The 25,782-nt window shown below is 55.4% G+C and overlaps 4 protein-coding genes across 4 annotated transcripts; 2 read left to right on the plus strand and 2 right to left on the minus strand.

The window, feature by feature from the left end:
* Positions 1-2,731: 2,731 nt before the first annotated feature.
* Positions 2,732-5,172, plus strand: BESB_058410 (uncharacterized protein; the record flags this gene model as incomplete). The annotated part of the gene is made up of 5 exons (XM_029364255.1): positions 2,732-2,964; positions 3,594-3,645; positions 3,977-4,264; positions 4,761-4,909; positions 5,034-5,172. 5 exons carry the CDS (start codon positions 2,732-2,734, stop codon positions 5,170-5,172), a joined length of 861 nt encoding a protein of 286 aa, XP_029218963.1.
* A 1,258-nt stretch (positions 5,173-6,430) lies between these two features.
* Positions 6,431-7,331, minus strand: BESB_058420 (uncharacterized protein; the record flags this gene model as incomplete). The annotated part of the gene is made up of 6 exons (XM_029364256.1): positions 6,431-6,504; positions 6,564-6,644; positions 6,699-6,870; positions 6,929-6,993; positions 7,049-7,159; positions 7,220-7,331. The coding sequence occupies 6 exons, from the start codon at positions 7,329-7,331 to the stop codon at positions 6,431-6,433; spliced, it is 615 nt and encodes a 204-aa protein (XP_029218964.1).
* Positions 7,332-7,943: 612 nt separating this feature from the next.
* BESB_058430 (ankyrin repeat-containing protein) lies at positions 7,944-9,121 on the minus strand (the record flags this gene model as incomplete). The annotated part of the gene is made up of 2 exons (XM_029364257.1): positions 7,944-8,466; positions 8,868-9,121. The coding sequence occupies 2 exons, from the start codon at positions 9,119-9,121 to the stop codon at positions 7,944-7,946; spliced, it is 777 nt and encodes a 258-aa protein (XP_029218965.1).
* Positions 9,122-10,415: 1,294 nt separating this feature from the next.
* On the plus strand, positions 10,416-24,541 carry BESB_058440 (uncharacterized protein; the record flags this gene model as incomplete). Its single annotated transcript, XM_029364258.1, has 19 exons — positions 10,416-11,421; positions 11,770-12,059; positions 12,436-12,600; positions 13,091-13,225; positions 13,682-13,755; positions 13,948-14,251; positions 14,869-15,116; positions 15,713-15,805; positions 16,106-16,383; positions 17,027-17,238; positions 18,047-18,254; positions 18,902-18,975; positions 20,100-20,221; positions 20,515-20,653; positions 21,373-21,512; positions 22,415-22,489; positions 23,163-23,457; positions 24,062-24,158; positions 24,450-24,541. 19 exons carry the CDS (start codon positions 10,416-10,418, stop codon positions 24,539-24,541), a joined length of 4,047 nt encoding a protein of 1,348 aa, XP_029218966.1.
* Positions 24,542-25,782: the final 1,241 nt, after the last annotated feature.

Here is a 25,782-nt window from a genome sequence, read left to right on the forward strand (position 1 = left end):
CGTGCCTACGCGTGGACGAGCCACGGAGAGAGGAGAGAAGACCGGAAGGAGAAGAGAAACTGAAAAAACGAGTGAGGTCTACTCCTTAAAAGACGCTGCAGGAGGAGAGGCAGACAGCAGAGAGGAGAGAGAGGGGAGGTGACGAGCGGCGGAGGAAGCAGCGAAGAAGAGCTCGGAACCGAGAAGGAAGAAGATGAAAACGAAGCAAAGACTTTCTTTCATTCACGATCTACTCAAGACCTGAAGACCGTTATATCTCCGCAGCGAAAGCGTCGTTGCGCCAGTCGCCCCTATATCCTTTGAGAATGAGCGCCGAAGTTCCTGCTGGATGTCTCCCTCGCTCTGCCAAATTTCATCTTTCTACCTAGAAAACGAAAAAGGACTTCCTTCGCTCGCCCCAGAAGCCGCCGCTGACCACCGCGTCACATCTTCGGCTTCGGTCAGCGTTAGAGCCGGGTGAAGGAACAAGTGGAGGACAAAAGCGGAGAATAAGAGAAAAGCGGAGCCGCAGAGGCCTCCACGCGCTGCGCAACAGACGCCACACCAGGTCAAAACGCGAAAGAAGGCAGGTCGTGTTTTGTCTTTCTTGCGCGGTTCAAGTGTGCCACTAGAAAACAACAAACAGGCACAGGAGAGACGCACGTTTGAACTGAGACACGAAGGCAGGATGTCCCTGCCACGGCGGCAATTCGCGCGTGTGAATGCATACGAGTAAACATCAAGTGCTTTACAAGAAGCGCAAGCAGACTATCTGTCAAACGGCACTCGAAGAGAAAAAAAGAGACCGGATTCAGCGCCTTGAGAGCGCTTGAAAGAAAGAGGCTCCTTCTCCGTCGTCTGTGTGCTGAGAAAAGGGGAGTCTCGACTCAGCCTCCGGCGGGAGAGACAGAGTCACATGACACTTTAAACAAAGAGTAATTCAAACTGGCCTCTCCCGCGAAAAGGGAAGAGGTGGAGAGGAAAGAAAGTCCAGCCCTTCGCCGATCACAGACAAACGCTCAGCCGAGAGAAGGTCTGCGGCAACAACGGCCAGAGAAACAGAGGTCAAGAGGCAGGGAGACCGAAAAAAAAAAAAAAACTGGAGAGGGGAGTGAGGAAGCGAGAAAACGAAGGGAGAAGCAGCGAGTGTCGCTGTACATGCACAAGACAAGAAGCGAGAACGGCGCAGGAAGAAGGGGGCGGGAAAGAGGAGAGAAAAGACGATTCCTCGAATCGATGAAGAGATCACAGGAAGAGACGACTAGAGAAATCAGACGAGACGGTAGGTACTACAAGGAAGCATCTTCTATGTATTTCGCCGTTATCATCTCGTTTTCGCGGTGAGAGCTTTCTGGGCGCGCAGCGCAGAGCGTCGGTCTGCTGTCAAACCGCCCATCGCGTGTTTCTCGCGCCGCGGAAAGCGCGAAATCCATCCTGCCCGCCTCGCTTCTTCTTGAATCATGTGTCTGCTTCAGCCGCAGAAAGCGCAACCAAGAGCTGCAGGAGATCCCGCCGATTCGTTCGCCTTCGGCAGACCGTGCTTCTGCTTTTCTCATCGGCAGAGCCGCTTTACGCCGCGAACGCCTTCAGCGATCTCGCGGGCGTCGAACCAACCCCCCTCACGCGCGTTTTCGACAGCAGACAAGGCAGCGTGACGCGTAGTGTCCGAACGCCACCCGCGAGGCCAAAAGGAAATCTGCGCGCGAGACAAGCGAGAAGAACGCAGGAAACTGGAAAACGAAGGAACGCGGAAAAACTCGGTTCTCTCGTGCGGTGTGTGTCCAAAGAAACCGAACCTCCTGCAGCCACTTCTTCCTTCGGCCTTCCTCGCTCTCCGGACAACGCGCATTGCCTTTCGACGCGTCGGCGAATTTCTCTACGAGTGTCTCCTTTTTCTGCGGTCCGCCTTCGTCACGTACGTTCTCACGCGGAAGCGCGCTCGGCGGCGACGCAGTTTGGGTGGCGCCGACGCCTCCAGTCCCCTGTCGCCGGCGCCTGTCGCGCCCTGACGTCTCTGCCCCGAGTTGTTTGGCGTCTACGAGGTTTTTCTCTCTCGTGCGACTGAGTTTCCGGAAACGCCCTCTCCCTCGTCCAGACTTATTCGTCTTTCTTTCCGCTCGTGTCCGTGCTGGAGCCTCTCTCCTTCCTCGCGCGTCATCCCTCACAGTCGTCCCTCCCTCCACGGAGGCCTCCCGCTGTGTGTCTCGGCGCACAGCCGCTCGAGTTTGGCGATTCTTTCTTGTCTTTCGTCTCTCCCTCTCATCTCTGCAGAGTCGCACTGGCCAAGGCGCTAGAGGCAACAGATACGGCGGGGCTGAGGGGAGGCAATCGACTTCTCTGTTGCTGTCTGGGTGCGTCGGCGCGAAGTTCTCTACCTGCGGACCTGGCTGTGCGTCGGAAGCGCAAGTTTCGTTCCCCAGAGACAATCGACACCCTGGAGGACGCGCGACCAGAGACGCAGGTGTCTCGCATCCGTCTCCCTGTTTTTCCTACTTTCTTCTCGTCTATGCGCATTTCAAGCTTCCTCCTACAGTCCCCCCCCCTCCTCCCTGCTGTGCATCCAGATTTGCCTGGCGGTCGGTGTTGCCCGCAGAAGGTGCCGCCGCTTCTATCCTGTTTTCCGGTAAATTTTTCCAGGTGTCTCCCCCTTTCTCCGTCCTTTTTGCAAAGTGTGTCGCGGTGCCGAAGTCCCCGTTGCCGTTCGCTCGTGTCGTCTTTTGTTTCTCGTTCCTCGAAGGCTGAGAACCAAACCATGGCACCTCCAAGAAGCCCTAGGTCTGTTTCTCCCCTCGCTCACGCGGCGGCGAGGGCCTCGCAGAGTGGGTCGTCTCTGCCTGTGTTGCGTCGAGCCCTGTCTTCCGCACTCATCATTTTCTTCGTTTTCTCTCTCCACTCCTGCCCCGCGGAAGGCGCCAGGCCGAAGAACGGGCGGCCGGTCACCTACGGCAGTTCAGTCTTGCTGATCAACAACGCCACAGGCTTCAAGTAAGGAAAAGCCAAGTGGAGTTAACGTGGCTGCGTGGGAATGAGGAAAGGAACAAACTTCTGCTCTCGCCGCTTTTCTCCGCCTCCGTAGCCCGCTTTTCTGTCGGGGGAGGCAGAACTTGTAGGGCACTTCCTTCGGTTAAAGGGAGTCAGACGCGAGGTGCTCAGGCGCGATATCCTGAACGACGGGTTCGCGCTGCATTTCGTCTGTCTCTTGTGTTCAGTTCAACTTGCTGTCGGTCCACGCCACGGGGGGGGGGGGGGGAGTGGATCTCTTCTCTTGTTAAATTTCGTGTTTTTTTCGGCTGCTGAAGTTTCTTTCATAGCCTCTGTCTGTCTCCTGTCGAGAGAATATTTATCCTCCTTCGTCAGGACTGAGCCGCAATTCGACCTAGTTGTGATGTTAAAAAGCGTAGGAGATGCCACACCCCTGAATGAGCACTGCAGTGATGTACTCATTCTGCAAGCACTCAGCTTGTGCGCCATCGGAAGCCTGTGCTTACGTGGGCATGTGCAATAGCAGGCTCGACTGAGTGTTTAGAAGGGTCGATCTGTGCCTGCAGGCGTCCGCAGTCCTTTCTAGATCTGAGGCGTGCAATTTTGTTCTGAGTGGGTGCTTTGCTTCTCAGGTTGTTTTCTGGAAAGATCTCGTGGGGCTCCGGCAGCGGCCAGCAAGCTGTGGTGAGTTCCCTTGGCCATTTCTCGGTCGCGTCGACAGGGACATTCTCCTCGACTTCACCTCGATCTTCGCGGTTCGTGCATCTTTCTTGGTTTGTTCTGTTTGGCTGCTTCCATGAATCGCCGCTCGCGTGCGTCTCACTGCGCGTATGGCTCTGTGTCTGGCGGTCGGAGTCGGCGTTTTCTACTAAACCGCAATTTAGATGTTTATGTGTAAAGCTTTTAGGAGGACAGCGAAAAAACCTAAATCGGCTCTACGGAAAGCAGCTAAATTAGGACTCTAAAACTAAAAAGAGATTTCCAGCTGAAGTGCCCCCGTGTACTCTGTTCACAGACGGCGATGCCGAGCAGCGAGAAAGTCACCGCCTCGAACGTCTTGTGGACTGTGAGTCCGCCGCTGAGCGCCAACCGCCCGCGTCCGCTGGAAAGTGCAGTCCTCGCGCGTGCCGCCGCGAAGGCTGGCGAGAGCCCGCCGAGCGACGAGCCTGCGCCCGCGCTGCTGACGGAGGGCGCCGCTGGAGAACCCGTTCGCTGCAACTCGGTTGTCGTCTTGGAGCACGGAAGCTCAGGGGGAACGCTTCAGGCGATGAGCGTCTCGTCGCCCATCAGCAACCAGAGAGAGGTAGGCGGGCGTCGCGGCGGTGCACTGTGGTGTAACCGAGGAGCAAAGGGGATTCGGGGGGAGCAGGCGGCAAGCGCTTGTTCGCGGCGTGAGACGCGCGGCACACCATGGACCAGACGCGAGAGCTTGAGGCAGATGAAGCAGGAATTGAAAGGGCGACGCGGCAGACGCTTGGCAGTGGCAAGGGAACTAAGGCTATGGGGACTGTGATGTATGCATGCGATCGCGTTGACTCGTCAGGGCTCAGGATTCAAGAAACAGCCAACGCAGAACTTTCGAAGCAAAAAACGAGGGAAGGGAGCCGCAGCTATCCAATGTGAATGTCGCTCAAGCGAAAACCAAACTGGAGGATTTGACGTCATGCTCTGGCCTTGTGATTAGCGAGATAGAACGTTTCTCCAGAGAGTGACCACAAGGTATGAACAGACTCTCAACAGAGCACTGATGACGCGTGGGAGGAAACGAGACAACCCTGTGTGCTTCTTTCTCTTTTCAGGTCAGCGTAGGATCCGGGCGTGACGAGCGCGTGGCAGCTTTCAAGGTGATATGCGGCAACTCGAAGGCTGAGTACTGGCTCACCGGAGACGCTGTCACTTTTGAACATGTCCATCTCCGGACCAATCTCCAGGCGAAGAGGGAACACGCGTAAGTGCAGAAAACTCTTCGAGATTGCTCAGTTCCGATAATGGGTCGTTGCACTGAGCGGTTGCTGTCACAGTGGAAGAGCGAGCGCACGTCGCTGCGCCTGTGTATGCGGACGCGCGTGCAGGTTCACTCAGCAGAACTGCGGGAGAGGCTGCCCCATCGCTGGTCACATCGAGGTCTCCGTCAGCACTGAGAAGAGCCGATCGAGCTGGGGATGGACATCCCCCCCGACCAGTGGAAGGCCGAAGCAGGCACCATTGTGAACAAGGAGGGAGACGGACTGTTTGACGATTTAGATTCAGATCACGATGAACTCTAAGTCACACGCGCGCAGACATGCGCCCCTGTCGGGAAGAGATTATTACCCGAATACGGGTCGTGGCTACGTTGTAGCGTGGTTTCTTCCGGTTGACAGCCGTTGATATGTTTGTTCAACAGAGCTGTCCATCAGGAGCGTGGGGTTTTTTTCGATCGAAATCTCGTTTATGTCGCCATAGGGACACGCGAGCGAGCAACCGCAAGCCGAGGCCGTGCACTGCCTTTTGTGCTAGAGAAGGTCGCTATTTCATGCGGAGCAAATGAGTGGGGCGAGGGCCAGCCGCTGATACGACGGGGGGAGGTGGTGCAGTTTCTGACGACGCGGTAGCCAATCGTGCACTCCAGTGAGCTTTGGTATGTCGCGTCCTTTATGTGGCAATATCCGGGGGGTTCGGTGTGTTTTACGTTGATACGACACCTCACGTAACATATGCGGAACAAACGGTGTTCAACTGCGTTCCTCCCGCTTGCTGAAACGGCAGCCAAGAGCAACTGAGTCTTCTGAAAAATAAGTGATTCATCCCCCTCACGCAGGTTAAAAGTTATGTTGGACAAATGATGGGTTCGCTCTTCACTGGAGCCAGCGAGCAGCTTTCGTGGCCTAGTGGGTGAGCATCGCTGAGCCAGACTGACAATCGAGAGCATGAAGTGCCTTTTGGTAAACAGCTGATTATTTTCGGGAGGTACTGAGAGTGTCACAGAAAAGCTCCCACGTTCATAAGATAAGGCTATCGGTCTGTGTCATCACTACGGTAGCCCTCCCGTGCAGTTTCTCATGAGTCTCCACGCAGTCTCCGCGGTGGTCGGTTATTAGGATGTTCAGTCTCCGGTAGCCTCATCCTGAGCCGGAGAGTCGTCGCTCAGGATGCGTCGCTATGGTTCAGATGGGAAGGCTTATGTTTATCATTGAGCGCTTCCATAATCCACACATTGGTCCTGATGAGGGCGTGTAGAGCGCTGCGAGTGTCCAAGATGGATTCCCTATTATACGGCAAAAGCGCGGGCGAATCGAGAGAAATATTTCAATTGCATGTGTCTTCCATAACGGTGTTTCGCGAGCCGTGGTAGGTGGGCAACGCCGACGCTTTCCGTACCAGCTGTAGCAGAAAGCACCGCGCTTCCTCCTGGCGCTGGAATCCGAGCGTGAGGAGCACCGGCAGGCGCTCGGCTTCCCGCAGTTTCTGAAACCGTAGGCCGATTACGTCAAGCTTCGGTCCGTACACGATCTGGCTGGTGGGGTACTGCAATGGTGTAAAGGCTGGCAATGTCCAGAAGATCTGCGGCGAGTGTTGAATGAATATCACGTCGCAAAACAAAGTCTATCTTCACCACTTACTTCCTTTTTCCGATAGTTCTAGGAGCTTCTTCTGAAGCTCTTCGTACGTCCTGGAGCTGGGCAACTCGAGAGATGAAGGCCCTGCAGAAAACGTGTGTCATCTGATCGAGGCCCAATCGTGCAAAGAACGCTCACGCAAAGCAAACACGGAGATTTTGACGCAAGCATGCTTCTCGGGGCAGGGGCCTGTGTAGCCTGTATCGCCGTTGCCGTTGGTGCCAGTGACAGCTCCAATCGTGGAAAAATTGGTTTGGGATCCTAAACTAGTGACAGACGCAGGAATGTCCCACGCGATGAGATGCGCAACCTGCAGGCGTTCTTGAAAGCTCACGAGCTCGGCCAGCTCCGTGCAACATTCGGCTTACGGGTTTCCTGCTCGATGACGTATCCGCGATAATTAAGGCAAATGACCCAGCATTGAATGGTGCGTCTGACACGGGGGGAATGAGGTTCATGCTACAGAAAATGGCTGTGTCAAGGAGTACCATTCCATGTCAGCTGCGGGAGCTCGTTTTTGTCACCGCAGTTGGTTCCGAAGTGCTTGTCTGGAAGCAGCGCCATACTGCTCGTGTCGCTGCAACTAGATACCCCAAATTCTGAAGTGACAGTGGGCAGCTGTCGCAGAGACCTGAAACGGACAATGGTCTAAAGCGTACCGGGGGATTCGATCCGAAAGTCCGAATCTGTCTGGCAAGTTACGGACTGCGTCAAGATGCAAAGGGCCAAGACGAACACTCCCGTCCTTCTTCTCACTGTAGAGAATCCCATCGCGTGGAAGTGTCCGGTATTGAGCGCTGGCTTTTCGCGCCGGTGCAAAGTTAGAGGGTGCGCAAAGCAAAATAACATCAACTGCTAACACTGACTGCTGGCGATATTTGGAGTGTCCATACACCAGCTGTCCGCAGCTCGGCCTCCGGAACTTGGGTCCGGAATCGAGAGATGGGAATCTCGCTTGAGGTAGATCGTAATTGCTACGTACAGTTGCTTTCGTTTCAAAGACGATATGCGTGATCAAGATCTTACGCAGTGTGCCTTGCCAGTGGTGACACAAGACCTCGCTCCGGCAGCGCTGTGACGGCGCTTTTCCACAGCCGTGGACCACGTGTTGCTGCTGTTTCGTTCTTCATCCACAGCCTCTGGGAAATGAAAATAGAATTCACGAGCAACCCGCGAACCACAGTTCTCTCAACGTGCGAGGCCGCTTATTCCAATGCTATTGGAAACGAGAACCTTTTGATTGCAGCGACAGCACTAAATGTAACACTATGTTACCTGCATGCCGAAGCATAATGACAGTCTTACACCTGATAGACATATGAGCATCACTGCCGTGACGCCCACTGTTCCTAACGTCATGCGTCTTGGTACTAAAGTACCCCCTCACTTCTTCTTTTTCCCCTTCCCCTTGCCAGCACCGCCTTTCTTGGAAGGAATTTTCAAAGTCATGTTTAGAGAGTCCATCGTTACTAGCTGAAAATCAGTTATTTGCTTGCTTCCGTAAAACTGAGGAGGCGGTAGCAAAGATAAACACTCATCGTGCCCTTTGACCTTGGCCCAATACGACGGAGTGAATCCTGCAGCACAAAATGCCAACCAGTAAACAGTCACGTATATTGCAGGGAGAGTTGTCGTGTGGTAGTTGGGTTGAGAGGGCGCACAGTGAAACCACGTAAAGTCTTTTTGAGACCGAAGTTCAATGGAAGTGTTAGCAATAGATTGGTAAGTCTGTATTTCCCGCGACTCGCCTGAAGAGTCTCTGCTCGACGGTTCGGCTCCTTTGGACAAGAGGATCTGCACTATCACTGCACTGCCATACCGGCATGCGGTATGGAGGGGCGTACGTCCCAACTTGTCTTGGACTGTCGCCTGCGCTCCATTGCTCAGGAGTAATACCGTCACCTCTCTGTATTCCGGCCAGTGTTCGTCGTTGAAAGAAGATCAGCGGAACATGGGAAAGACAGACACAGCTGTTTCTCTGAGTCTCCAGACAATCATACTTGAGGGGAGTCCCGTATATGCGGCAATGTTCAGAGGCGCACCAATATCGGAGGATGTAGAGTTATCAAAGCTTTAGTAAAAGAGACACTCATGATTAGGTTTTGCATGTAATTGTGCGTCCTTAGCATCGCTTCTTCTGGCAACGGGAAATCTTTGCCGTTGGTTGTATCCGTTTAAACGCTACTTTTGTCAGCAGATGAACCTGCATTCTTTCGAGGAAGATGAGCCACCCGGAGGAACCAGGGAGGAGGCTTAGCAGTGGTTACGATACTTGTGTGCACGCGTACAGATCACGGGAGGTTTTACCTGTTGCCGTTTTTCGCTGCGTAGTGCAAAGCGGTACTGCCTCCAAGCTCAAGCTTTTCTTGGGCTGAGGGATCGGCCCCTTTGACTAGAAGGATTTCAACAAAGGACGTTCTGTCAAGCTGCGCGGCCAAGATCAGAGGCGTCGTCCCGTTGCTATTAGCTTGATTCACATTGGCGTGTTTTTGTTCGAGCAGAAGCACGAGCTGTTCACGATTACTGTCTCGAATTGCTTGGAAAAGAAGAGGGCTCGACATTGGTAGACGGCTGGGGGATATATATAGTTCAGAGTTGCTTCTGCTGCAATTAGCTAATGAGGTTAGCCCTCCCCTATGGAGGCTGTATACGGGTTTATAATTAGCTTTACTGGGGACCTGATGCATGCGACAGGACTGACACTATGGACTTCATGGCCTCTTTGTCAAGACAGTTGACGATATCTCACGACAATTCCTATTGCTGCCTCCAGCACAAGATCGAGTTAGTGTTGGTAAAGCCAAAGAAACGCCTGCGATACAGTAGTATGCGGAACCACGTGCGTGCCTGCATGCATGCTTTCCGCGTTATGCGTGCAACGACAAAAGACTCATACAACGAATAGAGCTAGGCGCGACTGCTGGAGCCAGTATCTTTTCATCAGCGTCTGCTGCACAAGAAAAGGCTGTCCTTTGTCAACGCTGCAATGACTCCGGTGATTTCAACGTTAGAGCACATCAGCCGCATGAATAGTGCGTGTGCGTCGTGACCCTCTGTCACAAGAACGCATGCAAATACACTTAGGATCGTGATTTTGATTCCTGGGATAGGTAAAAGAACGAAGAGGCACGCAACAAAACAGCGGATGTCCTGGTTGTCCAGCCAACACCTCTATCTCCCCAAGAACGGTTGGTGCGCTTCATCGTGACTAGGCTGCTTTCGCTTCCATAAAATTAACGCGTATCTATGCACTCGCCCCTAGCGGAGGCTGCCCCAGAAACAGCATCAAGAAGGATGATTGCTTGCTGAACGGTCTGACTCCTGTACGTCAGCGCAGGTCCTCAGTCGCAATTCTTCTAAGCGACTGTGGCGATTGCACACTCTACGATCATCACTAAATGCACATGACGTTGCATCAGAGAGTTCGCTGTGAGCGAATTCATGACCTTCGAATGATGATTTTGCGTTATTATTGCGACAGCAGTCGTCGGCGGAACAAGGGGTGCGTCGACAGCCCCCCTCCCTAACGTCTGCAATCAAGCATGCCTGAGTGAGCTGTAATTAGGGCGCCTGATTCCTCTCCTAAGACAGTGGCGTGTTTGGATATTGTGGAGTTTTTATAGTGCCCTCAAACAGGGGAATCCAAAAATCATTTTTTCTGCTTTGCGGAATAGATCCGTCTGAAAGAGTGCGCCAGCATGTTGGGTGGCTTCTTCCCGTACAGCTGGCAAGGGCCTGCCGGCACTCCCGCATGTCGGTGAAAGTGAAGAATCCAGCGGAACATAGAGACGTGAGCAATAATGCCAGCCATCATTTCCCGTTGTCTTTAGCAACACTCGACTGCGGGTTGCAGACATGGCGGGCAACCGCGCGAAAGATGCCCATGGCAAGCGCAGTGGGCCTTCGGTGGCAAAGGTCTCCTCGCGGCCGTTGCCATTGTGGGAGAAAGGAACACGAACGAAATCTTTCAACATGACCGCTAGCGAGTCGCGGCAGTCGTACCTTACTGTGAGAACAACTCATCAAGAAAAGACGTATGAAATGTTTCTGGGCTACGAGAAAGATATTGACCGCCACTCCGGGTACATTTCTCGGTTCCACGTTCTCCTCTTCCTTGCGCTCACGACTCTGTCAATCATCATCTGCAACATCCAAATGGGTTTGCTGACGGCTAAGACTCGGGTTGTTGTATCCGAGGAGGATATTTACACTGAGCTCGTTGGCATGAAGAACATGTCTTCTACTCTCAGGAGGGTTCGGGCCCTGTCGAACCTCTTCGGCACAACATACCAACGTGTCAAAGTCCAGACAAATCCTCTGACGCCGTCGTATCTCGAAGATCATGTGTATCTGCAACTGTATAAGCTAGCAATGCAACTGATCATTGGGTTTGAAGATGTTCGGACCTTCGGCAATTCCATACGGTCAGCCACGCATTGCCTAAACCAGATCTCAACGTCGGCCGCGGGCGGGCCATTGAACAACTCGACTTGTCCTCTGAAAACGGCAATCCAGCGGCTCAAAACAATCGATCCACAACTTGCCGGCCAACTGCGAGAGGCTGTGATTTCCATGAAGGTGCCTCTGGCCCTCGTACTCGAACAGAAGATCTTGGATCTCTACCCCAGTGCCTGGCCAGACGTGTATGACCCGTACAAATTTACGCTGGGTCTCATGAGCCAAGGCCGCTTCCGAGAGGTCTTTGAACGTGCCGATCTATACTTTGAAGAGCTCGAGCAAATTGTAGACGTCCTCCGTTCCATACGAATTTGGCCAAAGCTCCTCCTTGCCCCGAGTCTCTGCGCTGGCCTCCTCACGTCTGCCATCCTTCTCTTTATCTTCACCGTTCAGCACTACTCAGGTGGGGCCACACGCGCAGATCATCGCGGATTTCCTTGAGTAGAACGAGAAAGGTTGTGCGGACTTAACTGTGAGGCAAACGGCCTATGAAGCACGAGACTCTTCCACGTATCTCTCGGCGTGGTGCTGACACCTAATCGGTATACACAGTAGGGAATATGCTGCGCTTAGCTACTCATAGTCGCATCAATTTCGGGCTGTGGGTAGGAGGGCACCCCTCGAGTTGCGCTTTCTTTGATGTGTGTCGGACCTCGAACTCGTTCCTTTTGAAACACCTCCCTCCGCATCAGAGTGACGCCTGCGCGCGCGATACGTGGAGTTTCTGGGTTCGTGCGTATATGTCCAAAAGCGCAGATCGCGGAAGCTTTTCGAGTCTGTCAAGATGCCGTGGCCAGGTCGGACGACGAGGTCCAGTCGAAAGTCGGCGATATGTCCAACGTCATGTTCGCCTTGCTGGAGTGCAGAATTCTTCCGCGTCTCCACCCGCTCTGCGGCATGGCTTCGCTTCTCCTGACCAGCGGCAAGCTCACTGTCTACCACTTGAAGCTGTTGAAAATCATTGAGAAATCAGTCGCTGATATCATCGCCTCGTCCGTCAACGTGCTTGACTACATCGCGGCCGAAACAGATCTCTCGCCAGTGGGTCTTCGCTCTGAGCGCGACGAACAATGACCCTGGTCCACACTTGCACCGCAGGAATCCCCATCCTCTCACGGATCCTGAAGCTTCGGGTTTTGCAAGCGCACAATCTATGTGTCCGTCAGCGAGGAGGGGTAGTCGGGAGGCATTCTGTCTCAGAGATAAATCTCTGAGACAGAATGAGGTGTTTCCCTGCTTGTCCCCCGGGACAAGCAGGGATACACCTCGCCGGCCTTCGGGAGGCCTTCGTCAGGGCGTCACGAGTTACATGAAGAATAGCGTCGTCCGGCGACACCATCCCGCATCGAAACGTCCACAACCTTGTCCGTTTCCTGTGAGTGTGACGTGGCCTCGCAAAATGTCTGCATGCTATCAGACCAACGCAGATCTCGCCAACTTGCGCTCGCTCATCGAGGACTGCCTCGAGTCCTTCCGCCCCAAAGCGACCACCAAGCAGCTGCCTTTGAGCTGCGCCTTCGGCGCAGGATGTCCCTCCTCCGTTATGGTCGATACAGCGAAGCTGCGCAAGGTCCTCAACCAGGTGAGCCCGCCGCGCATTCGCCGCGCCGCACTCCCGAGTGCGGCGACTCCCTGGGGGCTCCTTGAGTGCGAGGGGCCTCGAGAGACACCACAGGCTGGATTTGCCAGGACAGACACCTCGGCAGAGACAACTGAAAACGCTCGACGTATGCACGCATACCACGCAGTATGTCGCGTTGATCCCGGCGAACTGTTCCCAAGAAGCCTTGTTTCGTACAGCGCGCTCGTGGCGAAAACAGGGGACGGACGCAGGTGCATCACCCCCTTTTTGGAGGATGGCGCGTCCTGCTTTCAAAGCGTAGTGCTGCTGCCCCAGCGAGAGCATGCAGGCTTTCTACTCGTCTCAGAGCGTGTCGTGTCTGGTTGAGGAATGACGTGCTGAACCAAAGAGGCACAGCGTTTCGCATTGTCGAACCCAACGCGAGATCTTCCGTTTCTTGCTCTAGAGAGACAACACTCTGGCCGCGGGTGGGAACTGGGCGTGTCCTCAGACCCTCGCATACGTGTTCGACCACACATTCGACAAAGGAATGGGCATTGAGGTCTACATCAACGCGAACGCCAGCCGCGCGACCCGAGAGCCAGAGAACTCCTCCCTGTTCCGCCCCTACGACATACACGTCGAGGTACTGGGAAACGCAGAATCCGACGGCGCAGCCGTCCCAAGTCTCTATGTCACTGGGTTCTCGCTGAGAAAGGAGTGGCTGCCCCCACTCATCCACACTTTCAAGGCGGCAGGCCTCCTGCCCGGCGCCGGCCTAGCGCCGACCTCGGCGTGGAGTATAAAGCGAACGACGGCGACAGCACTCCGCATTCTGCTTGGTCAGCCGTGCAGCGCAGCTCACGTAACGCTGAAGGCCTTCCATTTGTGAACAGTCAGCCCGAAGACGAGTGCTGCGTTTTTAACCGTGCCCACACACTCAAGGCTCGCCTCTGCGGCAGGGCCCTCGCCGGTTACCTCGGAGTGCGCTGGCGCCGCTGCATGGATTTGTCGGACTCGGAGACACACAGTGTCTCTCCGCTCCATGCTTTCGCGTCGACTGCATTCTGAGTACCCAGGAGGTCTGTGGATTTTCACCCAGGTGAAGGGCTTGGGCGTCTGCATGGAAAACCAGAAGGCGCAGATGATGGTGCAGACGAAGGGCCTGATGGACCGGTACGCTGCGACTGCATTGCGAAGCGGTTGAACTTGCCGCAGACAGACGAGACTGTTGATGTGCGTCGAAACAAGCGTGTGTAGCGCGTTCTAGAGGCTAAGAGGCTCGCCGCAGGGCGCGCGAAGCCGTGCATGCTTTTTGCGTGATTGCAAAGACACCCTTGTGTCCCTTTCGGCCTTCTTCGAGGTTAGAAGCGGGCAAGGCCTGCGCGTGCTGGTGTCGAGTCGCATCGTCCAGTCGCTCGGAGGCAGCATGAAGATCCAGTCTTCGCCTCTGCGTGGGACGTTCTTCTCCTTCTCCATTCGCGCGAAAGGACGAACGCGCCTCGCCGACCTCCATAGAGACTTCAGCCTTATTGCGGGCTGCCGCCTGCGCATCGCGACGCTTGGCCTACCGCAGGAGACGCGCCGCTCTTTCTTCTTCCTCTGCAAAGACATCGGCGTCGACTGCGTGCACTGCTACGGCCTCCAGCAGCTCCTCGAAGCCGTCTCCGAGGTATAGTCCTTCCGTTCAGCGCCATTGTCGAGCCCGCGGAGGCCTCTGGTTGCGACGAGCTGTCGCTTTGCACATGCTTTGAGACAAAACAGCGGGGGGATGGCGGGATCGGGAGCTAACAGGTTCAGTTGGAGGGCCGATGCAGGCCCAGTGACGCAGTCCGCTCGACCTGCAGGCGCACCGGCTTCACAAACAGGCGCTGGTCTGGTTCCGTGTCAGGTTTGTCCCACCCATGCACGCATCGAGGCACCAATGCGTCACGGCGCAGGAGGCTTCACCGCTCGCCCCCTCTCTGACCTACTCACGCATGCAGTAATCCTATAAAATTCATATAAATAGATATAAATATTCATATATCGGAATCGAAGGGTGCGACCTTGTCTGGATATCGGCGCGGCCTGATGAGTGAATCCGAGGGCAGGGAACGGGGGAACGGCTGCCCACTTCCATGTAGAGTTGTGGTGATTTCACGCACTGGGATGCAGACCGCGGTTGGTGTGCCTCCACAAGGCTATCTGCGCCTCTGTGCTTCGGTGTGTTGCTTGTCACTAATGAGATGGGGGAAAGAGACATCAGTCTCTCGCGGTTTGCGGGTGCGGAGGCGTGGCTGCCCTCAGGACTCCGATGCGCCCACCGCGGCCATTTTCCTCGGCGACTTCGTCCAGTTCACCGCCGATCCGGCCGACCCGAGCTCTCGTGCGCTGTCTCCTTCGGAGGTTTTCGATAGAGTGCAGGTCGCGTCTTCGAGTCAGAATCGGCGCAGCGTCAAAGTCTTTCTGGCCTCCATGGACTCCGACCCGGCCTCCGTGGCGAGCCGGGGTGGAACGGTCGCGACGCGCCTCTCGCAGGGAGAAAACTACGTCTGGTAGGTAACTTCGCAGTCACAGATGCAGACGCGACAATGAAGAAAACGCTCGTGGACCGGGTCAGCTTGGGTTAGGGGCTTCGAATGAACGCTCACGCTGGTCTGATTGTCTTTCATTATGTTGGCTTCGCGCCGAAATGTGTCAAGGAGGTTTCTTGGAGCTCGTTAGGCGCGTCGCCCCTGCAGAGTCGACTTTTGCAACCGACGTGAATTTCTCTGCAGCCCCTCATGCGTGCACGAATGCTTTGAACACGCAACTACTGGAGTACGGTATGCGTTTCGCTTTCCACATGCAAATACATATATATATATATATAGTATACATCTCTATACATTTGCCTGTTGGATCCGTGTCATTCTCGAGATGCCCTGGAGTCACACACCCAGCTACCCAGCTATGAACCCTTTTTCCATGCGAGTATGTTACGCTTATACTTCTTTCGGGTGGCTCGCCTGCGACGGCTGAAGGCTGCCGCGCCACAGCGAAATCCCGTCTCTCTCTGCATCCAAAACTCCTGCCGCGGCACAAAAAAACAAGGCGAAGACGAGAGCGACGGCGTCACGGTCAGCTTGTCTCGCCGCTGCGTCGCGCTCAGGCTCCATCTCCCGGTTCACTCGAGCGTGCTCATCGGGCTCATCGTCCGCGGCTGCAAAGGCGCCTCGGTGGAAGGCACGGAAGACCTGCAGGCGTGAGGCGCTGCTGCTCCACGCACGAGCCTCTCAGCGAGAGTGGGCTGATTTCCTCTTGATGAACACAGAAAGCTTACGCCAGGTGAAATGCCGCGGAGCGGCTGCACACCCTTCCGTTGCCGTTTGGCGTGTGAATCCACTTTGGACGGCAACGTGGTTCAGGCGTAGGCGTTTGCTCGGAGTCGATGCGTGTAGACTCGCGCTTGGTGGGAAACAGAGCCAGATCCTCGCTGGACCTCGGCCTCGCGCGGTAGGCTCCACGAGGTGCCGTTTTCTGCCGCCCTGCGCGTTGGTTTTAGGTGGATCGCGAAGCAGGCGATGCACCGGTCTCAGAGAGCGAGCTTCGAGCGCGGAAACCTGGCGGCAGTCCTCCCGCAGGGCTCCTCCGCAGGGCGAGGCACGCACTCGGGCTCGGTGTTCCTGAACTCTCCCGCCGCAGCTTCGGCGCGCCGCGGAGCGGAGGAGACACGCGACTCCGTCGGCTCGTTGAGAAGCAAGTCGGCGCGAAGCTTCCTCCCGCGACGCCTCACCGGCAGCCCCGAGGACGGCGCGGGCCCCAGCGACGAGGCCGCCGCAGGTACGCAGACGAGCCGCGCGCGAAGGCCGAAGCAGGGACGAGCGATGAGCTGCTTCCAGTCGGCGTGAAGACCTCGGCGCACGCTGGGAGTCGAACCCACGGCACACTCGGCACACGCAGATAAATATATTCATGTGCGCCTCTTCTGTTGATAGGGAGACTCGACAGGGAGAGAGGCAGAGCGTGGGAATTGTGTCTCTGGCGGGGGGCCTGCATGGTCTTAGCATAAAAGGAAACACCTTAGGCTCCTTCGCACTTTTAGTCGTTGAGATCTCAACGCTACAAGCTTTCGCATTCGCAGGGCCGCACACACTTGTGTGGAGGTCTCGAAGCGCTTCCCTACCCTGGCCTTTAACCGCGACTGCGGAAGGCTGGGCAACAAAAGAGGTTTTTCTCACTCCTACCTCGCCTTCGCTCTTTCCAATCGCAACGAAGATGCATCCCAACGAAGAACTTGTTCACCGCCTCCCGCGTTCTGTAGATTTCGCAGCAAATATCTTCCCTCTGTCAGCGAGCGAAGGCATGCACGAAGAGGTCCTTGCGCCCACGCGCGTTGCGCGGAAGCCACAGCGCGGCTGCGTGCGTGTGGTGTGTCTCTGATTACGAAAATTGACCAAAACTGATCTCGGACTCCTCTGCGCAGCTGCTGAGACCGAGAGCGCGCCTTCCGCGGATTCGGAGGAGGACGAGGCCCAGGCGCTGCTTCCCCTGCCAAACGAAGGCCTGTCGAGTTTGTTTTCGAGGCCAGACGCGATCCCCGAGTGTCTCTATCCAGACGTCAACCGCGTGATTCGCGTCATCGACGACGTCGGCTTGTCCCGACCTACGGAGGACATCTCCCGCGCGTTAACCGAGGTGAGAGGAGCTCCCAGAGGCGCGGCCTGCCGCGGCGCGCGCGTCGCTCTCAGGCATCCCCAAAGCCTCGACACGAAGCTCGCGGGCTCCCTCTCGCGTTGGGGGACCTGGCACTGCCTCACATGGACGTGCAAGTATATATTCGTGCGCTTGTTCTCGTATGTATACATGCGTGCGTGTAAGTAATAACTATGCATGTCTGCGGACGTAGACAGAGTTGGGAGGGAGAGACGCACACGAGTGCTTCGGGGCACGGCGGCCGGTTTGGTCCGCCGTGCGCAATGCCTCTGAGGGCATAGGATTCCTCGCCGGTTTTTAACTAGCCTCCGAGGGGCAAACTGGTGGAAGCAGCTTGCAGCGTCTCCTCCGCGGTCACACCGCATCCTACTGTCTCGACGCCATGCTGCGGTCACGGAGAGATAGTGGATCCGCGAAACTCAGACGCAGTTGCGAGCCAACAAAGCGGAGGTGCTTCGCTGCCTCGCTCGCGGGTGTGACTTTCCTTCGTCCTCGGTGCAGTTGTTACACTTCAAAGCGTCAGCGAGCACCCATCTCTCCCGCAGTTGCAGCCTATTGCTAGCCGCAGCAGATGGCTCAACTGCTCTCACGTCTTTTCTGAGGCGAGAGTTCTCGCATGTGCGCGATCCAGGCCGCTGTGCAGTCCGACACGAAGTTTGCGTCTCTCCTCCATTCTTCATTATTTCTGCCTCTTCGAAAACGAAACTCATGCGGCGCGCCTTCATGAAGAACGGTTGGGTTCCTGCAGCGAGGCAGGGATGCGTCTTGTGCGTGTTTTTTCCTGTCAAAGGATCCCCCGGCTCTCTGCAGGTCTCGGTGCTTCGCGGACGCGTACGACGTCTCGCTCGCGCTTGCGCAGTACTACCAGGCGCTGCCTGTGACAGACGCAACCGAAGACGACGCGCCGCCCCCGTCCTTCTTTTTGTCGTCCGAGGCGCGCGGGCCTGCATTCCGCGAAGGCGAGAGCGGCGACGACGCACGCTTTCTTCCGCGAAAACGTGCGTTAGAGAGTCAGCGAGGCGCGCCGCCAACTCCCATATGTCTACACGCATCTGCAACATAGTGGATGATGTCCTCTCGCGCCCAAGAATTCCAGGCAAAGTCCACTTCGACGCGAGCTGGGCTGATTTGCACGTTGGCGTCTTTTCTCGGTCGAAGTTGTGAAGCGAGAAGACGCAACAGTCGCGATACCACACGCGTTGCTGAGGCGTTTTGTCTACACGCTCTCTCTTTCTTTCTGCTATGTTGCTTGGCAAGCGTCCCACAGTCGGAATCTTCGCCAAGTCCACTTGCGCAGGCTCAGGGGGGAGGGGGGGGCGGGGGGCGGGGGCGTCCGGCGTTCTGTGCCTTTCGGGAGGAGCGAGAGACCTGGAAGATGGGTGCACGAGGCGCCTGAGGCAAAAAGGAGCTCTAATTCTCTGCGTGTCTGTATACCGCAAATATATATATATATATATATATATGGAGAGGAACATTTAACTTTATATATATACTCTACGCCAGCTAGCGAGGGCTCGCTTCTGCAGTATTTTCCTCCCCACTGCATGCAAGGGATCGGAGGGCAAGGAGACACCTGGCTGAGAGCTGGCCGGTGATGCCCGATTCGCATAGCCTCGCTTTTCCCACTTTCGTTCGGCTGCTTCAGGACAGGATCCTCGCGCCCTCATGAACGGCCTCTCTTGCCTGGAAATCAAACTGCCGCTTGAGCATGAAATACAGGTGAGAGCGGACATCCGGCTTCTGGTCCTTTCACAGAAAAACTCGAGGGCGTGATGCACGCTTTGGGCGCGTCAGTCTACACAAATGTCATCTGGCGTGAGTGCAGGTCTTTCGGTTCTATTGTGCTAGCATGGTTTCGAGAACACACCAAATTTCCATGAGTATATTCCGGGCACACCCCGTCTTTTACCGGTGTGCTCTCAATCTAAATTCATCGTATAACTTTGGTTTCTTAGTTGCAATTACCTTTGTACTCCAAATAGTTACAGGTATCAGTTCAGCGTTCCGATATACTTCTGAAGCATCTTGTGCATTTGCTAGTGTTCAACATCTAGCATTTGTATACAAGCTGTACGAATATCATGACATTCACTTTGGTAGTCGCCTTCTTAATGTTAGTCTCTACGGAATACATGGATCGGATTCTTGTTGGCCTGGCACCTGTTTAGTAACTTGATAGTTACATCAGATACATAGTATCGACCGAGTAACCAAGGTACTAAATATGGTATTGGAGATATTAGTAATGACTGTAGCACCCCAGAAACTCATCTGTCCCCATGGTAGTACATAACCGAGGAAAGCAGTGGCTATAGTAAGTAGATATAAAACTAAACCAGACATCCAAGCAGTAGTTAAATAACTATAGCTGGAATTATTCTCCTGCATGAGACATATGATATAAACAATATTTAGATCTATACCTATCAATCTGTGTAGATATATATGGGGGACTGTAGACAAAGCAAAGAATCGCACGCTGGCTGGCCGCAGTGCTGCCTGGAAAAAAAATTGAGAAGATGCTTTGCTGGCTCAGAGCTTTCCGCGGTCTGTATATATCTATTGTGCCCACATAGTTCAGCCTACATATAAATATATATGTATATATATGCGCCACATATATGACTCATTCATATATGTGTAAATGTCTATTTGCCATCCCCAGAGGCTCGTGAGGCAACTGGGGGCCTCGTGTATCTTCCGTCTAAACTGAGAAAGAGATTGCGCGTGTCATGGATCACGGCTGGCCCGCATTCAGTCCAGCGCGAGCTCTTTGCTCCTGCAGTCCAGCGCGAGCTATTTGCATGCGGTGTTTTCTGCTGTCTCGCGTCTCTCCAACTCAGGCCTACTTCAACCTCGTCTCCCCCACCGCGCGCACGGGCGAGCCGCTGACAATGCACCAGCTGCTGCACTGGGACTTCCACGTTTTGAATTTATCGCCGGCGAGCGCTGTCCTCGTCACGAGGTGAGGCTTCACGTCATCTGCGCAGCGCCCGGGCTGCAGGCTGTCCTTGAAAAGGCATCGCCGACCGCGCGCCCGTTCTAGCCGCAGAATGGCGTCAAGCACGAGCTGCACACGAGAAAGAGTCGCGCTCGACGAGTCGGCGGCGCAGGCGAGAGGGAGGCAAGCTGTAAGAAAGCGCTTATGGTTTAGCGTTGGGATAGCGCGCCGTGAGAGCTGAAGCGCGACGTCTTCTTCAGCGGTGGAGCGATCGCGAGCCTGTGCGCTTTTCGTTTTCCCGACGTTCTCGCGTTCAGAGACTTACTCAGTCAGTTCGCATCGAAAGCGAAACTGGAAATTCCCGGCCAAGTCATCATGGCGTTCTCCGTCGCGATCTATAAAAACTACCGACCCAACCCCTATCACAACTTTCACCACGCGCTCAACGTCGCACAGGTGACTCTTTGTGAAGTTTCTCCAACTAGAGGGCGGTTTCGAGGCGCCTGCATTCGGAGTTCGAGAACTGCCACCAGGAATGCGGCGACGCGAAAATGAGTTTGCCGCACATCTAGAAAGTGTCTTCTCGTGCCTGGCTGCCTCTCGCAGCTGGTTCTCAAAAGGAGAGAATTTTCTGCGAGATTTGCCGGCCTCCATGCTTTGCAAGGAGGCGCGTGTTTGATGCGCTCGTCGCTGCACACGATCATGAGCCTCCCTATGCATTTGATATGCATGTGCATATGCGGAACGTAGGCATAAACGCGTTCATGTGAATATGTAGACTTGGACAGCCGACAGACCAGAGGCACACGCGTCATATAAAATCCACCAATGCACGCATACACGTAAAGATTTCACAGCTCGATCTAGCTCTCCTGGCCACGGAGGCCGATGTGTGTTGGGCGTCAACAGAGGCTCCGGTCCAGTTTTCAGAAGCGCCCATGCGCGCGTGTCTCTATCAATCTGCCTTTCGCTTTCTGGCGATTTTTCTTCGAACGCATAGAGCCTTCGACGTTTGAGGCATGAGGCTGCTTCTTGGCGCTCTGAGTGTCGCCCCTCGTGGGGCGTGGCTGCAGTCTCGTTTTGGCGGCTCGCTGGAGCGGCAGCGCGGAGCTTTTCCGGTTTCGACGCGCGCGACGTCTCCGAATTCCTCTCCACGTGCGGCTCCGGATGTGCAGGTTTTGTGTCTGTTGCTCGCGCTGCCGGACGTCGCGGCGCAGTTCACTCCGATCGACTACTTGGTGCTTTCAGTCGCGGCGCTGGGTCACGACATCGGTCACCCGGGCGCCAACAACCTCTTCATGACCCGCTTCAACTGGTGAGCCGGACTGCAGCTTCCGTCGTAACTAGGCTCTGCTAGTGCGGTTGACGTGATGGTCACGCGTGAACACAGCACGAATTGGATTCGGTGAACAAGGACCTGCAACGTCCGGTCTTGGAGTGCCGGGAGCAAGCGCAACACGCAGCCGCAACCGCACCACGCACACGCGATAGGACACATACGCGAGAAAGGAAAGAAGAAAACCTTACGAAGCACGACGCGCGCGCGAGAGGGGCAGTTGTCCTTCGTGGGTCCAGATGAGTATCTGGGGTGACACGAACCCGAAACCACGCCCTCGTGGGCTCAAGCGTTTGCTTCGTAAAAACCGAGGACTCCCAGTTCTGGAAGTGTAACATAGTGTCTATCGAATAAACAAGGACATTATAGTTCCTAGGACCCTGAAGACGAAGACGCAATGTCAGGACTACCAGGCGCTTGGACGCACAAATAGCCGAGGCGAAAGCACGGATACACGCGAGCTCGAAGGCGGCAGGCCGCGCACACCGGAGGCAGAGAAAGCGACGCAGACGCGAAGCAAACCGATGTGAAGCGAACTCGAGAAGAGACACCCGGGGGGAGGCGCTCCTCCGCGCCTGCGCACACAGCGGCGCAGAGGACGGGGAGTATGACTTTGAGACGAGGCCGCGTGTCCACGCAAAAGATGGGAATGATCTTTCCCAGTGGCCCGCCAGCACAGAATTTCAGCGCTCTGCGAGAGAAACACCGACACACGTTGGTGTACGTTTGGAAGCTGTGCGGCGGGGCTTCGGAGTTCTTTTTTTTCGAGGAGGAGCCTAGCTATGTGGTCCCGTTCACCTCCGCCGACGCGAAGGGAAGACACTATGAGCGACCGCATGAAGGTCGGTGGAGCCTGGAGGTGCCGGGCCTTTTGTTTTCAGTTGGCCGTCGAAGATCTATCAGAACGTGTCGGTCCTCGAAAACTACCACGCCGCGAGCCTCTTCCAAATCCTCAGGCAAGGTCTCTTGAGTGCAAAAGAACCAGTCTCCCCGCTGTCCTCTGCATCGACTTCAAGGCAGTCTAGCTCACGCAGTCCTACTTCGCACCACGATGGGGCACTCACCTTTCTCCCCTGCTACACTTACAGACCGAGAAACACGTAAATCCACGAAGGCATCGACTTCCAAGCGGGGGAGGGGGGGAGGGGCGGCGGCGTGCCTGGGTGCCTACATGCTCAAATACAACTCGTATAAGGAACGCTTGAAGCTCGATTCGCACACATGTCTGCACGCCCTATGCACAAACGCCTACTTGAGTGCGTTCCAATAAAACGAACGCGTGACTCAGCGTGTGTCGGGAGCTGTCCTCTCCAAGCTCGTCCAGCACAGCCACACATGTATCCTCATACGAATACACATGAATATATTTACATATATATATATATATATAGTAGAGGTTAGACCGTAGGGTACGAGCTTTGGTATATGCGCCGAAGTGTGTTTTTTAGCTCCGTATGTATACAACAACCGCGAGTAGTAATATTCAGACAGACGAATGTATGGCCCCCGATGACTAGATGGAGGGATTTGCGAATTTGTGTCGGCAGACGGGCGTCGGCCCGTGGAGTCACATGTGCGTCTGCATGCGGCCTTGACTGCTGCGTTTCCGCTTTGTTGCCCTCCCGACAGGAATCCGGCGTTCAACGTATTTTGCTCGCTTTCGCCGGCGAGCTTCTCCCCTATTCGCAAGCGCATCATCAGTGCGATTCTGTGGACGGACATGGCGAAGCACTTTGACGTCGTGGCCAAGCTGCAGGCGAAGATTCAGGGCGAGATGGTTCTCGCGGAGGGCATCATCGTCACGCTGACAAAATCGTACCTGGAGGGGCTCCTGCTGCATGCCGCGGACATCAGCAACCCCATGATGAACTTCGACATCTGCCGCGACTGGGCCTTCCGCGCCTGCGACGAATTCCATCAGCAGGTAAGCAGCGAAACCGCCAGAGACGAATTCCCACACGCCAAGGGACGCATGCCCCAGCGCCGAGCGGCAGCCGTGTGACTCGCGCGGCTGGCTACTCAGAAAAGAAGGCGGCGGGGAGGGCGGGCTGAAGGGCTGAGGGAGGACGTGGCGAGCCGAGCCGCGCAGAACGGCGGGAGAGAAGGCGCTGGGCGGGGGGATGGGGGCGGAGCGGACGGGTAAAGCCGCGGCGCCGGTCGGTTTCAGAGGCATCTCCGTGTCGGGAGTTAAGAACGTAAAGATCATCGCTAGGCCAAGTAACGCTATTATCACTTAAGAAGTAGCTATAGTCTCCTGTACAAATGATCCGCGATACAGAACTGTACAACCTTGTCGGGCGCCGTTCCTTTCTGAAGACGACCCCCGACGCCGGTTTAAGCCTCTTTCGCGCGCCGCTTGTGTGCCCTCGGGAAGGTCTGCGAATATTGTGACGAGCTTGCGGGGAAGGCGAGCACTGCCGGCAGTCGATGGCATGCGGATGCGTGGATTGCTGAGGCGTCACTTCTGTCGCACGACACTGAGGCTCGACTTGAGCGAAACACCCACCCTCTAACTTTTCTTTTCTCAGAACAAGTTGGAAGAATCCAGCGGCTTCGCGCCGTTCATGCCCAACTTTCAGCACTTCGACGCGTACAACGTGGCGAAATGCCAAATTGGGTTCATCGGTGAGGAGGATTTAGGACAAGCTTTCAAACGCCCACAGACGTGCAGCCTCACGTGCGCGCGTAGAGGCGCCGCCGCCCCCAGTCGCTTGCCCAACAAAGAGACCGAGGAAAGTCTTTCCTTGCACCCTTTCGCAGCCGCGGCGGTGGACAGGGGATAAACGCTGCCAAACAAGCATGCCAGCCAGTCCGAAGCATCAGAGAAGGAGCTCGCCTCAAGCGCCTGCGCCGCCAGTCGGCAGGGGGGCCGCCTGGCACTGCACTCCGCATTCTGAGCGTGTTTTCGTGTTTCAGACGGCATCTGCAAACCGCTCTTTAACAGCCTCGCGCTGATGTTTCCAGCGCAGCTCGGCGACCGCGCGACGCAGCTGCACAAAAACCGGTAGGAGAGAAATCGAGCGGAACTGTGGGGACCAGTCGCCTCGCGGGAATTTCACACACTACAGAGCGCTCCAGCTGGATGCATGCGCCACCTTCTGCTTGAATAAGACTTCGCGACCGAGCGAAGCTCCGAAAACTTGAAACGGCCTAGGAAATTAGTTGCAGTTGAAGCGTTTGCTCCCGCAAGCGAGCTGAATAGTGTAAATATGGAAGCTCAATCGTTAACGGTTCGGACAGGCGAGCGCACACACCCATACACACATGGGTACACGCCCATACACACATATGCGTATGCATATGTATATATTTGCATATAGGGTTCAGAGTATATATATTTATACGTAGGGGTCGAGAGGTCACCTCGTCAGGTGAAATGCACTACTGGTGGGATCCGTTTCTGATGCTGATGCGTGCATTCAAATCCTAGAATGCAGCAAAGGACTGACAGGGAAAGCTGTAACTTGGGTTGTATTCTTTTCTTTGCATGTACCCACCTTCGCTCCTGTCGAGAGAGCGAGTCTTCACTGGAACGCACAACCAAGTCACTGTTTTCCGCGAGGCGGACTCTTGGATCAGCCGAAAGAGGACTTCGCGTGAGCCTTCGTGCGTGTGCGCTGCCTCTCCTGCCTGTCACCTTCAGGGTAAAATGGAAAGAAATTATTGACAGGAGTCCGCGCACGCGCCAGTCGATTTCAGTCTCGCCTCGCGCCTCTGCGGCGCCTGCTGCGCAACCCCACTGAAGGGCTTCCCGCCCCTCCAAAATTTGTGCGAGCGTCACGGAGCTCAGCCCAGTCACTGCTTCGCCATGGAGACAGAGTGGAAAAAAGGAATCAAGGCACTTGCGGCTGTCGTGCATCCACACATATAACACCTTCTCGAATTTCTGCCTTTAATATCTCTCGAAGCTCACTTCTGCTCGGGTGAGGGCGGCCTCGAGTCCTCTCCGGTGCGATGTGGCGCGCGCGCGCCACATCGCGCCTGAGTAAGCCGCACCTAGTACCTTGAACGGTCGAAATCCTCCGTGTCTAAAACAGCTAAGGGAATCCGTATCGAGTCATCGTCGCTTGCCTTCGCACACCAAGCCCCAAACGCGGGTGTAACTGCTGAAATCTCCTTTTTAGGTAACCTTTCCCGACGCAGACGCGCCGGAGCACGCTGCAGTGCGTTTCCTCGCACTGACCTTCAAATGGTTCGCTGGTGTCGCGGCGGATGCCGCAGTTGGCGGAACGCATGTGGTTTTTCTGAG

Source organism: Besnoitia besnoiti, chromosome V, assembly GCF_002563875.1.
Source record: "Besnoitia besnoiti strain Bb-Ger1 chromosome V, whole genome shotgun sequence".
NCBI classification, from domain to species: Eukaryota; Apicomplexa; class Conoidasida; order Eucoccidiorida; family Sarcocystidae; genus Besnoitia; species Besnoitia besnoiti.